Source organism: Suncus etruscus, chromosome 9, assembly GCF_024139225.1.
Source record: "Suncus etruscus isolate mSunEtr1 chromosome 9, mSunEtr1.pri.cur, whole genome shotgun sequence".
In the NCBI taxonomy this organism is placed as follows: Eukaryota; Metazoa; Chordata; class Mammalia; order Eulipotyphla; family Soricidae; genus Suncus; species Suncus etruscus.
This window is the reverse complement of record NC_064856.1, coordinates 35,690,910-35,709,666: the sequence shown is the minus strand read 5'-3', so window position 1 is coordinate 35,709,666 and position 18,757 is coordinate 35,690,910. Positions and strand designations below refer to the sequence as shown.

The 18,757-nt window shown below is 34.7% G+C and overlaps 1 protein-coding gene across 2 annotated transcripts in view; it reads right to left on the bottom strand.

Annotated features, from left to right (window-relative positions):
• Window positions 1-17,226: 17,226 nt before the first annotated feature.
• Window positions 17,227-18,757, bottom strand: part of NOX4 (NADPH oxidase 4) — a 161,746-nt gene continuing 160,215 nt past the window's right edge. For both annotated transcript variants that reach the window (XM_049781331.1, XM_049781332.1), the window contains one exon: window positions 17,227-17,347. In XM_049781331.1, coding sequence (XP_049637288.1) covers window positions 17,227-17,347 — 121 coding nt within the window. The remainder of the gene's footprint in view (window positions 17,348-18,757) is intronic.

Here is an 18,757-nt window from a genome sequence, read left to right as displayed (position 1 = left end):
CCTTGATGAAGCCATGGCTACTGCTTCTATCATCCATTTTTGATGCTTTGCTTATGTCCCTGTACTCCTTTATGATTATAGGGCTCTCTGCATAGACACCAATTTGACCATATTTCAAATATTCCAGTATTTGAACTGATATTAGCAGGACTTTTTTGGAATAAGTGAGGGCACCTTACCCCTGCCTTCTCTTACTTCTAGAAGATCTGACAGCCAAAAGATGCCCCACAAAAGCCACAATATCAGTAACAGTGCTTTGAATTTCTGCCTGTGACTACTTCATTTTTGTTTAACACTGTCATCCCCATAGGAACACACTAATTTAGATGCCACTGTGTAGCTGAAGTCACTTAATGTTCAAAAACAAAGGAAATAACAAAATGGGCAGCTAGCAACAAGAGCTTACTAAACTTTCTGGCAATAACACCATTTGAGATAACAATAATTTTCACAAATTTTCTTGTTGCATTTATTTTTTCTCTTCTTTCTTCTTTTATTTTTCTATTGATTTAAAAATAATTTTGTTCTACCTTTTCTGGAAACAAATGTATTTTGATCAGCTATGTCAACTATGTGACATAGTTTTTAAATAAAGTAAATTAATAAATAAAGTAAATTAATAAATTTACTTAAATTATTAACAAATTTACTTTAAGTAAAATAAATTAATAAAAAATAAGACAAACAGATGACCAATATGGAGAATACTCTGTATATCTTGGTAACTTATCAGAGCCATTGAAATCAGATAAATTTCTTCAACATCTAAATCAATAATTTTTTATCTCCCCTTACCTTTCTCTCTCTTTCTCTAGCACAAGAGCTCTCCTTTACTCCTTCTACAACCATTGTCTTAATCATTTTTGAGTCTCTTTTTCCCAAATCAAAACTCTTTAATTATTTGATATTTATAAGGTTCCATTGGGCTACCTCTTGTGGTGACAGAAAAATACCTAGTCAAAATAAATATTGAGGGTTTTGATTCCCATTCTGGAATAGTCTGTGTTCTCTCTTAAACATATATTTCATCTTTTTATCTTTTTTTATGTTCTCTAAGTATGTTTCATCAATTAAAAGTCATCTTGACTCATTAAAATAGATAATGAGTAGGAGTGGGAAATAGGGATTAAAAACAAGGTCACTTAGTTAAGTATTGCCTTTATGACTTTACATGTATGGAGAAGGTAACTTGTTTTTGCCACCTCTCTTATATCAAAGCTGTAGGATACAGATGATCTCAACAATGGCAATATAACTAAAGAAAACCAAGGGAACATTGCAATAAGGCAATGGCCTTGAGCATGTGCAGCCCCAGATCATTAGAGACAGATCAGAAAGATACCAGTGGTGGAATTTGAGGAATAGCATGCATAAGAGAAAAATTTATGGAAACTGAAGACATTGCCTAGAGCACTGAAGGATTCAAAACTGACATCCAAAAACTGTTGAATACCATTTCAGAAACATCTGGAGGTTTGCATATAAATATTTCATATGCTGTATAAGGATCAACTCAGGTATGAAACTGTTTCTTCAGTAACTGCCAAGCTTAGTAAGGTAGAACATGTTGACTTTTGGGTCACATTACTAGCTCTATTTTCTGAATAAGCTGCATGGGGGAAATCCCATAGAACTGGAGAATCTGTAATTAGAAAATTCTCAAGTCTGCAGGACCCGTGTCTTAAAGTCCCTTTATGTGTTAAGATATGAGGTTGCACTCTGGAATCTGTTTTCCTGTCTTTTCTTCCCCCACTCTCCTTTTATTCCAGGATCCTGCTGTTTAGAGACCTTCTATTTGTGTAAAAACAGAGAAGCATATAGGGCACTTATTTTTTTCTCTGTCTGAGCCTCAAGACACCCTTTAGATTCTATAATATCTGAACTTCACTTATACAGTGTTTCTATGTCTTTAGTGACAAACACCTATTGAGAAAATGCTAACTCTAGAGAATAATAGCAGTGCTATTATTGGAGAAAGACTATCTTGGTGTGAAACTCTGTGATGAAAAGTTCCCTCTGAGTTAATTTATCCTCTGTTGTCTTCTCTCTCACACTAATGAACAAATCTGATAATTTTAATGACACATGGGCCATAGAGAGATGACACAAATCTTTTGATCCAAAAAAATAGGTCTTTGGGAGTGTGTTAGTGCACCACTAGCCCTACTGGTACTCTAGGTATGCTACTAAAAATCTTGGCAATAATGACTAGAATTCCATTTATAGACTCTTTGCTCTCTTCATAAATTTTGCAGGTCTCAAGTACTCAGCATGTCAAGGGAGAAAATCAGAAATTACTCACACCATTTATATCCCTTTGCTTAGAACTTAGATCAGGGCATACAATGGGAGACAGAGAAAAGAACTACAAAATTCCTATTGTGTCTCTTTCTGAATTTCCTAGCATGGGTGAGGTTATCAAACCCATGGATGTCAGTTTACTCATGGTTGGCAGTGTATAATGTTGAGACCCTATTTATAAAACTACTCTAAGTTTATTAATTAATTACTAATTTACTAATTAATTTACTAATTAATTAATTTACTCTAAATTTAAGGTCACTTTTGAGAAGCTATTTATCTTAACTTAATTTAGAAGATGACCATTCAATAAAGTTTGTGTAGTAAAACGGGAACTTGTATATTGAATCAAGCCCAGCAGAGAGCATAGTTCATTTAGACTATAATATAAAGCAGACAGCAGACATATGAAAAACTAACCCTATTCCTGGGGAGACTTGACAAAGCTATCAAGAACTTTACCCTCAATATTTGGAGATACTGGGGAATAAAAGTACTTCTATTTCACCTTATTCTTCTTTTTTTTTTTTTTTTTTTTTTGGCTTTTGGGCCACACCTAGCGGTGCTCAGGGGTTACTCCTGGCTGTCTGCTCAGAAATAGCTCCTGGCAGGCACGGGGGACCATATGGAACACCGGGATTCGAACCAACCACCTTTGGTCCTGGATTGGCTGCTTGCAAGGCAAACGCCGCTGTGCTATCTCTCCAGGCCCTCACCTCATTCTTCTACTTCAGGCTGCCCTGATATTCAAAAGGACCTCTAAACACTGAAGATTAGGCCACAAATTCATGGCTTCATTGTGGTGGAGGTTGGAGAGTATTTTTTTTTTTGTTGTTTTTTTTGTTTTTTGTTTTTTGGGCCACACCCATTTGACGCTCAGGGGTTACTCCTGGCCATGCGCTCAGAAATCGCCCCTGGCTTGGGGGACCATATGGGACGCCAGGGGATCGAACCGCGGTCTTGATCCTTGGCTAGCGCTTGCAAGGCAGACACCTTACCTCTAGCGCCACCTTCCCGGCCCCTGGAGAGTATTTTTAAATAGAGCAGGGAAGAAGAATCATGAGAGTAATAAAAGCCCAACCTAAAACCAAACAAAAAGCAGGCAACTGGAGAGGAAGACTAATTATAATTAATCAGAAGGTAAGAATACTGGCTTTGTAGTCTTTTCCACTGGAGCCTTTGGGAAAAGATAAGAAGACCATGCAGTCTGAAAAAGCTGCAAGACAGTGTACCTAGTGTAATAAGGACAGTGGAAGAAAGACTACCCCTAAAACTAAGAGAGGGTAGATGCCCAATTTATGACCATGAAGCACTAGGAGTGAAGATGCACTGGTTACATGTCCATAGACATTCTTTGTGATCCTGTAGACCAAATAGTATTAGAAGTTTGGGAGATAAATTTTATGTTGAACACAAATGTTATCTTCCTTAATTGCAATTCTTACTAAGCTCCATTAGGGCCAAGACTATTGTTGTTATTAGGTTGAACTCCTAGATCTCCACTCTACGGCTAGCTATACCTTGTCAACTGGGAGCCTGGCAAATTACTATTGCACTTCTTTATCTCCCAAATATCCCATGCCCCTATTGGAATAAGATCTCGTCATTCTGAGTCATGGCTTCTCGGGACACTAAGAGAAATGCTATTTTGAACAACTGGTGCTTGACTATTTAATGGATCTATTTGAGCCAAACTCCTGTCTTTCCTGAGGTGAACCCTGAAATAATTCCAGCCATGAATTAATTCCAATCATTGCTCCATGTCAGACTCCTTAGAATTCAGCAAGCATTAACTATCTATGATTCAATATCTCAAAAGAAGAATTAAGCTATATTTAGTTATATATATATTTATTAGTCAATTAGTCAATTTATTAGTCAATTAGTCAAAGCATACTATTACCCTGCCAGTTTCCTGTAATAACTCATTCTTCCTGTTAGGAGACCAAATTAAATCTTTAACTTTGGCCAAACCATTGAGACATTCATTCCACTCTCCCTATAATTCATGGTATTCTTGACACTTGGTTATGCCATGTTAGCAGTCTTCTAAGTTCAAAACTTAAAGGGCATCTTTTTTCTGGACACTATTACAACTGAATCTTAGTTTGATTTTTTTTCTTTTTAATGACAAGATTCATATGGCCCACTGATACAATAATCCATTTAGACTAGACAGCTTCAAGGATGTGAGGTTAGTCTCAATATTTTTGTTAATGGTATCAGGAAAGTTCTTAGGGACCTGATGTCCACCCAAAGTCACATCATCATAGTCAGATGATCTCACTAGTCAAACATTAGAAATATCCAAGCCAATTTGGACTCTTCAGTTCCTTGGGGGTTGGAGATGTTGACTATCTGTAAACAGGATCAAATTTGTAAAAACCCAAATAAGTACCCAATGTCCACTTTTAGTCCAAGAAAAATATTTTTCCCCAAGAAAGGCCTAAATGGAATGCTTTTTTCTCCAAATTTTACCAAAACTCAGATGAGTTTGAAATATTTTCAAATATACTACATTTATTAATATCCTTTCCTTTGTTAATACTGCAGTTTCTTTAAAAATGCATATTCCTTTCTCTCCACATCCCCACTAACACTGTTTATTCTCATTCTGCTGGTGGGAATGCCGTCTAGTTCAACCTTTATGGAAAGCAATATGGAGATTCCTCCAAAAACTGAAAATCGAGCTCCCATACTACCCAGCTATACCACTCCTAGGAATATACCCTAGGAACACAAAAATACAATACAAAAATCCCTTCCTTACACCTATATTCATTGCAGCACTATTTACCATAGCAAGACTCTGGAAACAACCAAGATGCCCTTCAACAGACGAATGGCTAAAGAAACTGTGGTACATATACACAATGGAATATTATGCAGCTGTCAGGAGAGATGAAGTCATGAAATTTTCCTATACATGGATGTACATGGAATCTATTATGCTGAGTGAAATAAGTCAGAGAGAGAGAAAAATGCAGAATGGTCTCACTCATCTATGGGTTTTAAGAAAAAATGAAAGACATTCTTGCAATAATAACTTTCAGACACAAAAGAGAAAAGAGCTGAAAGCTCACCTCAGGAAGCTCACCACAAAGAGTGATGAGTTTAGTTAGAGAAATAAATACATTTTGAACTGTCCTAATAATGAGAATGTGTGAGGGAAATGGAAAGCCTGTCTAGAGTACAGGCAGGGGTCGAGTAGGGAGGAGGGAGATTTGGGACATTGGTGATAGGAATGTTGCACTGGTGATGGGTGGTGTTCTTTACATGACTGAAACCCAAACATAATCATGTATGTAATCAAGGTGTTTTAATAAAATATATATATAAATGCATATTCCAAAGAAACCATTACTTAAAGATGATTTCCAATGCAAAAGATCCTTTTTTAGCTAAAACAATCATAGTTAGCTCTACCCCTGATTTAATCGAGTTAGCCCAGATCTCTACCATTGATACAGAGATATAGCTTTAGTATCCAGGGGAAGTTTTCTTCCACTGGCTATGGGATGATAGGCATATATCTATGTGGTAGCTGCCACCACTTTGTTAATATCTAAAAGCCTCTATAAATACCAAGGTGGACTAACACATCTGGGACTACAGTCTGCACACTTCTTCAAGTTTGGGCTGGTTTAACAACCAAAAGAGTTCAGTAGACTGGCAATTGAAAATTTTAGTACCTGGTCCTACTTTGGAACCATGAAGGTCTGACATTAACCTTGCTGTTTTCTCTCAGACCTCTGCAGTTAAATTACTCACCTATATACTAAGAACTATTAATATTCTCCCAGGTAGAAATGTCAAGTCAGCCACTCAATGAGGCCATTTCTGGTATAATTCCTAAAGTAATTTTTTAAGACAAGATCTTATGATGAGGTGAATATGCTAGCTATTGCCAATATCAGTGGTTAATAAGAAGTGGTTATCTAATGCAGTTTTAGGCTTATCTTGAAACCTAATTGTGAACACAATATCCTGTGAACCATATATTCTGAAACAACTTCACTCATACTGTCAAGAATAAAATTCAGTTTACAAGAAATACATGAAATAGAATAAATATTAAGAAGAATTATGGTCTGTGTTATTTTGATATGTTTGGGGGAGCACAGCTAGTTTCTTAGAGCACTGGAGCACATTGGTCACTAAGACAGCCAATTTTTAACAACTGCTCACATTTTCACCTAGCTAGTATAAGTCATTATTTGATTTACTCTACTACTATGCTTTATTTTGTGCAATTCAAAGATTACTCAAAGAGGAATTGAAATGTTGAAAACAAATAAAATTCTTTAATGGGAAGTTAAATATGAATGACAGATTTACAATATATTCCATGGTCAGTTAAAATTAAAATATTCAATAATCAAATAAAAAGTTCAACATTTTGACTTCTTAATACACATATTATATATTTTTCAGAAAAATATAATTTGATATATTAAACATATAAAGAATTCAATATTTAAATAGGCACAGTCCTGAGATTAGATGAAATTACAAACAAGTAAACAATTCAATCAAAATACACAAATTCCAAACCCAGACATTATTTTAGAAGTTAGAACTCTCTAATTCTTTATTATATGCCCTGTATAATTATGATTTAAAACATATAAAATATGTTTTCTTGCCCCACCAGACAATTGTAAGTTAAAAAAGGAAATATTATTTCTATTATTGTGTAAATGAACTAATATTTTTCATGAGTAGAGGTTATAAGTCTTTTGAGTTCTAAGACAGGTTTATGCCTGTTTATGCCATTCTCTTGAAATGAGTGATACAATGATAGCAGCACTTTCACAGAAGCATATAGCATTCAGTGTTTCCCGTTTTTAAGTGATCTCTACTACATTTTATTTAAATAAAAAAAATAAAAAGAGAATAGAATAGGGTGGCACAGCCTTAGGGCATTTGCCTGGCATAGCTGACCCAAGAAGGACCTGGGTTCAATCCTTGGATGTCCCATATGGTACCCCAAGCCAGGGGCAATTTCTGAGCACATAGCCAAGAGTAGCCCCTGAGCATCACTGGGTGTGGCCCAAAGAAACAAAAGAGAGAGAGAGGAGAGAGGGAGAGAGAGGGAGATAGAGAGAAGATAGAGAGAATAGAATCGTTTCATATTAATGTTATTTCATGAACATACAATTGCCTTTTTTATTTAGAAAGTAATTATACCCAGTGAAAATCCAAGTATGTAGTTAAGGAAGATAAGTTACCCAGGAACTAGTATTTTCCAAAGTATATAGTCTCTGGGAGTTTAGAACAAACTATGCATCACATCTAATCACAGAAAACACAATGCAACATATATAACATATATGGTTATGTAACATATACATTTCTTCAAGTATTGACTGGGGAAGGAATCCTAGAAAATTTAGTTGCCTTCTCCTGAGACAGTATAATGATTGGCATGTTTCATTTTTATGTTTTGTGGAATTTTTCACCATTATCATCAATTATATAATTCTGTCAAAGATAACAAGTTTCAAATCCATGTGCTCATAAGGTTGAACAAATGCATTGCTCTAATATAGAAGAAAATGCTGTCTATTCCTCAGTGTTTGCATCTGATAAGATTTCATAACTTGGGTAGAGGCAATCCAAGCTGAGAACTATGCTGTGACAATGCCCCAATGTTTGTGCGATGCATGCACAGAAAGGCATGCATGACAGGCTCATCTTTTTATTGCTACATGCACTAAAATCCTAGTTCTTAGCTAAACAATGTCAGTCTAGATTCTAAAATCTAGGGGTTGGCAACCTGCCAAATGCAGCTCTTTTGAAGCTTTGCCGTGACTCTGACAGCAGGGCCGAGAGCTGGGGTCAGGGAGCGGTATCATTTACCTTCTCCACCTCCGGACGCTCTGTGTGGCAAAAATCTCATTAAACAAGTAATTAAAATATATATATATATATATATATATATATATATATATATATATATATATATTGGTTTGGGGGCCACGCCTAGTGACCCTCAGGTGTTATTCCTGGCTATGCGCTCAGAAATCGCTTCTGGCTTGGGGGACCATATGGGACACCGGGGATTCAAACCATGGTCAGTCCTAGGCTAGCACGGGCAAGACCTTACCCCTTGTGCCACTGCTCCAACCCAAATTAAATATTTTAATTGGCTATTAATTTGCACAAATATATTTTACATTGTTACGTGAAAAAGTTCTTTTTTTTATCAGATTGAAAGCTTACTGCATGATCCTGTATATAGCATTAAGATAAGAAGCAATGTATGCAGTGATATATTTGTTTTAAATGTGGTAATGGTTTTGCGGCTCCCCGTTTTGTTTTTTCTTTTCTTTCAGAAATGAGTCCAAGTGGCTCTTTATGTCTTAAAGGTTGCCGACCCTTGGTCTAGAACTCTAGATCAACAAACAGCTCTTCTGCCTAACTCACATAGATGCAAGATAAAATGCTGATCAAATGAAAAATTTCAATAAACTTTTAATAGCAATAAAACGTGAAAGGATTTTCTAAAGTAATATAAACATATTCTTAGTACATTATACTAAACTAAGTAATATTGTCACCACACATTTGCACATTCATTTGAGTTGGCAAAGAACCATGTTACAAAATGTTAAATGATTTTTCTTTCTTTGAATTCTCCCTCCCTCCAAACTCTTCTAGTTTTGTCAACAAGATATTTTGCCCTTAGCAATATCTAAATTGTAGCTTTATGCTCTGCATTAGTTCACTTTGTTAAAATGTGAAGATATGTATTTCCAAATTTTATTTTCAAGAACATACAATATAAATATCTCTATATATTCAGTTAAAAATTATCATTCTTTGTTCTGAAGCAAAGTTTGTATTTCTGCCAAATTTAAACGATGAATAGAAACTTTTTTCTTTTATTTTAATGCATCTTTCTTAGCCAACTCTTGGACTTCTTTTTATAGCCAGCTAGCTTTTGACATGCTGTCCTTTGAAAACACTAGAGAACAGAACAAAGAAGCAGGAAGGTAGGAGGGGATATTAAATAGAAAAACAAAAACAACTGTGGTAGATGAAATGATGAACAATCTCATTTTGCTTGATTTCATGTATCTGAAACTCATTTTTTTTTTGTAAAAATCAGGTTCTTTCCTTCTGAGCAAGATATTGTTATGGTTGAGTAGGGAAAATCAATTTTTTTTATATTTGAGTGGCTAGAAAGCTGGTGAATTATGTTTTTTGATTATTAATCTAAATTTTATAATGAAAATATTAGAATTTCCTAGAAACTCTACTGATCTATATTTGTCCAATAAATACCATTGATAGGATTCGTTATATTTTAAGACCACTTTGTAAATAGGTTATAACAGCCAAAATAAACTACCATTCAAAATCATAATAAAATAAAGAAGCGTGCCATTTTTCTATATCAGAATTTTAGAATCAACGCTCATTAAATTATTTTTCAACTAGTCTAGGGTTTATAGAGAGATTTGGAATATTACTACTAGATGTCTTATTAGATGTTGATATTACTGGGAGGTGGAAAAAACCTTTTTTTAACAGACATTTAGAAAGCAGAGTTCCAATTTCAGTTTTAGGAGAAAAATAGAATCCAAGTATAACAACTTTTATTCTTGTATCTGTCTTTTCTGTTACAAAGGTACTCCTAATAATTTATGCTTATATATTATTTTATATATATTTACATATATGTTTATATATTTTTTACTTAAGAAAGTAGTATATGACTAAGAACTGTCTTGTCACTAGTAGCACTTTAAAATGTGTCTCATTAAGGCCAGAGCAGTAGCACAGTGGTAGGGAGTTTGCCTTGTGCATGGCTGACCCAGGAGGGATGTGGATTCGATCCCCAGCATCCCATATGGTCCCCCGAGCCAGGAGCAATTTCTGAGTACAGAGCCAGGAGTAACCCATGAGCACTGCAGGGTGTGCCCCCCCCTCAAAAAAACAATGAAATGTGTCTCAAATTTTTTTTAAAAATTCACAATTTACTTGAATTAACCATTGTTGGAGAAAAATTAAATATTTTCTTTTTAATATAATATCTTAGAGTACTAGCATACTTTATAGATAACATAACAGTGGCCTTTCTGCCTCCAGCAATCTTATAATTACAGATCTTATATTCTGAATCTAGTACCTGCTGTGAATCCTACAGGAAACACTGACAGTTTATAATAATGTAGTTTATAATAACATAGATACATATTCAATCATTTCAACCTATGATTTTTCTTCATTGCTTTGTTTCTGTTTTTATGTATTAAGGTAGATTAGATTGGAATTTTAATTCACTAAATAAAATTATACAAAAAATTCTTAAATTTTAATTAAAAATAGGTGAAAGGTACCTAATTTTAAAAAGAAAGTTAACTAAGTACCAAATTTATATGCAGTCTGTATGCATATGAGGATTATTCTGAAATTTTAGTATTAATGATATATAATGATAGATATCCCTTTCATAAACCATAAGAAATGACAATAAAATTCAACAAATGGTGTTGGTACAACTGGAAAACCACATGTATGAAAGTGAAAATTAACCCATACCTCACTCCTTATACAAAAGTCAACTCAAAATGGATCAAAGACCTTGAAATCAGACCCGAATCTATAAAGTTTATCGAGAATAAACTAGGCAGAACACTCAAAGACCTATATATCAAAAAGGTCTTTGAGGATGGAACACCAATGGCAAAAACTTTAGCATCAAACATAAACAAATGGTTTGATGTAGTTTGATGTAGTCCATCAAACTAAAAAGCTTCTGCATGGCAAAAGAAACCTTACTTAACGCAAGAAGACAGTTAACAGAATGGGAAAAAATCTTTCACTCGACATATCAGATAAAGGGCTGATATCTAGAACATAAAAAGCACTCAGAAAGCTGAGTCCCCAAAACCAAATAAAGCCATAAAAAATGGGGAGATGAAATGAATAGACACTTCTCTGAGGAAGACAGAAGGATGGCCAACAAACACATGAAAACATGCTCACCTTCACTCATCATCAGAGAGACTATATTTTAATGCCTTTATCTTACTATATTTAAAATAACCTCTCAGCTTTTCTGTCCACAGGCGTTCTTGGATACAAAAGGTGAACAAACTAAGATGGCAGCCCGGGGCTCAGTCACACGAGAAACCATACCCAGCTTGCACTACGAAATCGTCCCAAGAAATCTCTTTAACATACAATTTATCTCTAGGTTATACCTTCTTTTAGGAATTGAAGCATGTGACCAGTCAGACCACCAAAGCAGCAACTGTGACTTACAGACTTAAACTACAGGCCCTACTCATCGAACACATTCAAGCAAACTAGCATTCCCTTGCTATTTTCTCCTCTCTTCTCACTACTTTCTTTTTTACTTTTCTTTTCTCTTCCTTTCTTTCTTATATATTTTCTCTTTTCTTCCTTCCTACCCTCTTTCCCCCGTTTGGAAATCCAACTATCCCTTCACCCCTCAATCCCACCCAGACCTCCCACCATATTAAAACTCTTCACCCTCAGTCCTTAATCAATTAGGCATTAAGACTGACCTCCTACCCCAACGAGTCAGTACCCAGCACCCAAGCGAAGGGACACCCAGTCAAACCCACACCTCTTCCCCTGCAAGAAAAGGCAGCTAACTCCCCTGGGAACTCATGCTGCGCGGCCCTCCCTACCAACTCCCCCTAATGTGGACTCTTACTTGAAAACCGGACTTAGCTTCAAAAGTATCCCCAATGCAAGAACTCTTCCAAGACCTCCCTGCCACAAAGTTTTTGCCAATCTCAAGAAGGTCAAGGGGTGTGATGGAAAGGTGCCTGGAAACCCACACACTACAAGAAAAACCCAAAAGACAATGGGAAAACCTGTACTTCTAACGTAAGTATAAGACCTATATTACACGACCTCTTTACCTGCTTTTCCCCAAAAGTAAGGTAGTCATTTGCATCACTTTGTTCCTTTAAATACTTTGTTAATTCTTTTTTTTAAAAAAATGTTTGTTCTACATATACATATGTGAGCACATATATTTTTATTCCTATTTTTATCTTTTTTGGGTGTGTGACCTGTTTCTGTTTTCTTCTCTGTCCACGTCCAAATGCACTGACAATATAATATAGCACCATTTCTCCTTGCAAAGGCACACTAAAAAAAAGGGGGAAATCTTACATATAAAAAAAAAGAGCTCTTATCTACTAGGAATAGGAACTCATACTTGTTTACAATACAGGGATATCTCCTACCTTGAAAATATGTCATGCGGACCCAACTTAGACCTCAGGTGATTAGACACCATCCATCCAGCATGAACCCTGGATCCCAGACATAGAAATGACACAGTTCTTCACAACAGCTACAGGAAACAAATCCCATCCAAGACAGCCTTAATACTGCTGGGTCACCAACAAGTGCCAGCTCTAATATGATATCCCGACAACGAGAAAATGGGAACAATTTGACCTAAGAGCAGATTATCCTACCTTACCAGCTAACAATAAGACAAAATCAGAAGACTTGTCACCCTTTGGTAGGTTCAAAAGCCAAGATCACGATTTACAGATGACTAGCTGCTAGAACCATGACCAGACTATATATATCTTGGGACCAATAAAAAAGCCCTAGTATAGGGTTTGAACTACGACCTGCACAACAACCATGATCCCCAGTTCCAAAGGTCTGGCAGAGACAATTGCAACGGAATGGGGCTTCTGGAAACACAATGAAAGATACTATACTATGTGCCATCCTAGGATCAGTGCAAAGACCAAGACCACCAATCACAGAAGATGAATTAAAATGACACTGAGAGATCAGAACGTCTAGAACCACAAAGAAAGACTTCATCATAAGTCCCACTCCAGGACCTGTGCAAATACTGAGATCTCTAGATACAGAGGTCCATCCAGGATGGAGCAGAAGTCTTCCAAACACCATGAAAGCACCACCAGGAGAGTAAATGAACCTGAACGGAGTCTATAATTAATCCCATGACAGTATACTCCAAGGGTGGAGAAACCCCATATCTCTTAGGCCAAGTGAACTCCTTTTCGAATGACCCCAATATTTACTGTGCCAGTGTAGGAGGGAAAAAAAAGCAAAAAGCACAAAACATTTTTTATTTTTTATATATTAATTTTTATCTTCATTTATTATTATCATTTTTATTTTTATTTACCTATCTACTTTTTGTCGATTTCTTTGTTTTGGTGTGGTTATTGAAGTTGCTCTCCCCATTTATACTTATTTTTTTTTCTCTTCTTTTCTTTCTTTATGTGCTCTGCCATGTTTCTTATCTCAGGACCATGTTTTTTTTAAATCCTTCACTTCTTTTTGTATGGAATCTCTCATGTTCTTTAACATTTCTTCTTTAATTTGGCTGAGTCGTTAGTCCATGAATTTCTTATACTCGGTTGCTAGGGTTTCTTTCATTTGTTTTAGTAATTCTTGCATTTCCTTCCTCATGACCGCTTTTAGGTCTTCTTCCCCTGGATCTGTGCGTTTTGGTGGACTTGGAAACTTGATAGGGCTTGTCATGGTGTCTTCAGTTATAAGAGATCTCCTTGATTTATGCATAATTCTTTGTATTTAATGGTGTGTTTTGGAGTGCTGTGGCTTCTAATTTCGGCCTGCTTTGGTCTCCTTCCTGAATGTTTTTCTAGAGGAGCTCACGCCTCCCCAGCCGGCACTCAGGAGTCTCTGGGAGGAGTGGCAGGCCCAAACGCCAAGCAAAAGGAGGGAGACTCACTCACGCCTCCCCAGCCAGCACTCAGGAGTCTCTGGGGCGTTTTTTTTTTTTTTTTTTTTGTGATGCTTATCGTTATTGTTGGAGTCCTCACTGAATATCTGACACTTCTTTTTGTACTGCTAGGGTGTTTCACCTTCTTTTTTTCCTTCATCTCTCAAACCGATGATGAGAGCCTCTAGAAGAATTCCGCCCATTTTTGGCACATTAGACTTTTACCCCAGTTTATTACTTTTCTCTTCTTCAAACAAAACCACATAACTTGAACTAACTAGTCCTGCCTCCCAGTTAGAGGGGGAAATAAGGGAGGCACCAAGACCAAACAGGTGTAAGACTACTAAGTAAACTAGGTACAGAGGGGACCACATATTCTAGCAGCCCCGGGGGTGAGGAAGGAGGATATGTGAGGTAGGACGAAAACAGAGGTGTAGGGAGGACAAATCGGTGATGGGAATCCCCCCTGATTTTATGTAAATATGTACCTAAAATACTATTGTCAACAATATGTAAGCCACTATGATCAAAATAAAAATTATATTAAAAAATGAAATAACAATAAAATCAGAAAGGTAAAATATAAAAATAATTTTATTTTCTTGCTCATATTGAAAATTATTTTTGTAAAATCCTACAGGAAACATAACTTATTCTATAAACCAAATAATAATAAGGATATTAAGTTCACAATTTCCTAGATATGGTCTGTGCTTTATGAGATATAGGTCCAAAAATTACATGTGATATTTAGTATATATGTCATTAAATTAATTCAACTCTTAAGACAGATAACTATTGATCTAGTCAAAATAAAAATATTAATCACAAAGTGAGAATAATTCACCTGTTTTTTGTTTGCTTTTTGGGTCACACCCAGCAGCGATCAGGGGTTAGTCCTGGCTTTATGCCCAGAAATCGCTCCTGGCAGACTCGGGGACCATATGGGATGCCGGGAATCGAACTACCAACCTTCTGCATGCAAGGCAAATGCACTACCTCCATGCTATCTCTTCGGCCCCATAATTCACCTGTTGATAACACTAATAACTTTAGTGTTGAAATTTCTAAGACTACACATGTTAGTTACTGTGCACTCAAATAAGTCATGATTTTTAAGCTTGCATAATCTTGTGAAGAAATCTTTCCTTGGAGCTTAAAATTCTTATAAAGATTTCAAAGATACAATTTAACATTTAATATGTTGTTACTAAGTTTTAAGAGCTGATTGACAAGAGTTCACCCCAAAGACTTCATCAAAAGTAAAAAAAAGCTCTGAAACAAATATTGCATAGCCTTTATTTCACTTGTACATATAACAAAATTCCCGTTTTAGCACTTTTATTTGAACATCAACATAAATATAAAATAAGAAAAATGACTCATTTAGAAAAACAAAATTATTCAGATCATTCTTATTTTATAAGGAATTATTTGTTTTATTGAAATTAAGAGTGTTATGCAGTCATATAAATTGTGAGAAGTATTGCACAATATATATATTGCTGCACAAATAAAGTCAGTATTGCACATCAAACCTGTAAAATAAAATATTTTTATAAGTTCTTTATAAGAGGTGTTTTATGAAATTTCTTTTTAATTTATAAGCCATTTTCAATTGTACTGATTATCAAGCATAATATCAGAATTAAACCTGCAAGGACATTGCACATTTCCCATATATTTTCCTGACTTATCTTCTTCTTTCCAATGAAGGAAGAATTCAAAGAAATAAAAACAGAGTGAGGAGGAAATAGATACATTTATAATTTTCTTTAAGTTATTTGATGCTAATAGATTAATATGCTTGAGTGTTTTTGGTGAATCAGAGCAAAAAGACTATAGCAGATACCACATATAAGATTTTAACAAAGAAAATATAAATTATGCTATTGATTATAGAAAAATAGCAATATTTGATAGCAATTGATAGGTGTCTATAAAGCAGTAACACTAAAGTGTAAGAATGTCTTAAGTCATAATGTAGTAAAATGTATTTCTCTCTGACCTAAGTACGTAATCTGTAAGAATGAACAGACTCAACAGTGTCTTTAAATCAATTTTCCTATTGATACTCAAAACATCAAGACTGTAACAATATACTATTGAATCCAAACATAATTTTGAATAACTAATGGATTACTTATACTCTTGTAGTGATAACAAAATGCATGCTTAATATAGAGAATGGTTATACTTTTAGTGATTCTTGTATGAAGAAGGAGGGAGAGATGAAACTTCTTTGACACCGATTTTATATATATATATATATATGACATATAAGTATATATATATATGACATATAAGTATATATATATATATATTCTTTGGTCTAAAAGTATAAATAAAACAAAATACCAAGAGTTTAAAATGGAAACTATGCCAGTGGCAAAAAGCATAAAGATAAAAGTTGTACAAGAAAAACAATATTAGATTATAACTTCATCTATAAATCATAATAATGGTATTTCCTCATTATTATGCAATAATAGTAGAATAAATCAGAAATGAATAGGAAAATGAAATGTGCCTAATAGAAGTCAAAAAAGGGCAGAATTCCCTAGATGGAATAAAATAAAAAAATATAAATAGATACTATATCAATATTTGAAAGTTAATTAAGCATAAGGTCTACAGATGACAAATAAATGTACTGACATCAGTAGTGAGGAAGATCAGATATTGACACAAAGTTTACCCGTATCAATACAGAGTTTTATGAATTATTTTTAAACATTTACTATATTATCTTGGAATTTACCCAGATCAACTTTACTCTAGATGCATGAAAAAAATGTAATCTGGAATTCCACTGAATTTTTAATTTGATCTAGTCCTGAATTTGTTCAGCCAAAAACAATTTTTAAAGAGGAAGAAAGCTATCAGTCTTACAGTGAGCAAGGGCAGATCTCACTTCTTTTTTGCATCTGTAATGGAAATCAGCAATGTGCATTTAATAGTTACTTTTCAGTTTGAGCATTCAAAAGTGAATCATCATATCAGCTATTCTTCAGGGGTCTCTTTGGTTTTCAGATTAAAGGTGCAATGTGGCCTGTCATTTTGCCACATTCTCAGTTTAAATAATCTTAATTAAGAAAAGTTTGTTACTCTTTGGCATGACACAACTGTGTGATTTGGCTGAGCTTTGGTCTTAAAAATTGCACTTATTTCTTCTTTAGAGTTCATCTCAACTGTTTTCAACTGAAAGATTCTTTATTGTATTCAAATTTTGTCCCATATGAGTTGTTATGATTACTCAATTTATGAAGAATCTTAGAAATGGATCTGGGTCCACAGCAAAAAACACCGACTGTTTTCCTAGGAAGAGACAGAAAATGGATAGTTAATGATAATTAGCCAACAAATAACAAAAAATGTGCCTTATGGGGATGTAAAAATAAATCCCTTGCTACTTTACATATTAAAATATTTTTCAATTATTTACAGAAAAAATAACCATCAGAAAAGCTTTTAGTTACCTAAGAATTTAGATTATAACTCAAATAATGTAACTATAAGGCCATATCCGCTTCCTATGCTTCTTAGACATTGACCTTTGTTTTATTATCACATGATGTTATTAACAAATCAAGTTATTAACCAAATTAAAAGTAGCTATTGATATATGGCATTTTCTATGATAATGACAATTTTTGTATACTAAAAGATTTACACACATTTTCCTTAATTTTAAATTGATTTACATTGCAATGAATAAAAGAAATATAAGCTTTATTTATCAAAATTAAAGAATAATTTTAACTAATTCTATATGGAGAGCAAATATATATAAATTTAAATACATTTTCATTTCTATTTATAAATTAATAATAACAAATGTCAAATAAGTATTATTTTCTAACAAAATTTTGGCATATAAATTATACATATGCTTAACAAATAAATTAAATAAATCACGAACTAATATTTCCCATTGATCTCCTTTCCTGTTAGATCCCACACACCAGAGCTTGTTTATTTTCATTAAATTCTTTCTAGAATATAGAAGTGATTTGTAATTTATGTCATACAAATAGTGTATGCTTGCATAAGTGAAAATAATTGGTGATAAAAATGGAATAATTAGTACTTAATGGGTACCAAATCTTTATGACAAATTTTGAAAAAGAGTAGAGTATGTATGTTGCATCAACTGGCCAACCCCAGTTTGATCTTTGGTACCATATAAACCCCAGAACGTTGCAACGCTGGAGAATCAGCACTATATAGCCCAAGCAGTACTGCTTTTTCAACAGAGCATTGCGGTGCTGATCTAATTAGCAAAAATCATATGAATAGGCACCTAGAACTCCATGTGATGCCATTCCACCAAAATTAGAGGTGCAGGGGAGAAAGTTGGGATAGTAAAAAGAAATTGAAATGAAAACAGAAGTACAAAATGGAACTTTCATCTCCAGTTATTGATAATAATGTGCGATTTTATGTAACCTTTTAAAAACTTATGGGGGAAAATATGGGCCCGAAGTAGTGACACGGAGCAGTAAGGAATCTGCCTCGCCAGTGCTAACCCAGGACAGACCACGGTTCGATCCTCCGGAGTCCCATATGGTCCCCCAAGCCAGGAGTGATTTATGAGCACACAGCCAGGAGTAACCTCTGAGCGTCACCGAGTGTGGCCCCCCAAAAAACAAAAACAAACAAACAAACAAAAAACCCAATCAACCTATGGGGAAAATATATGAAATTAATATTCTCAATATACTGAGC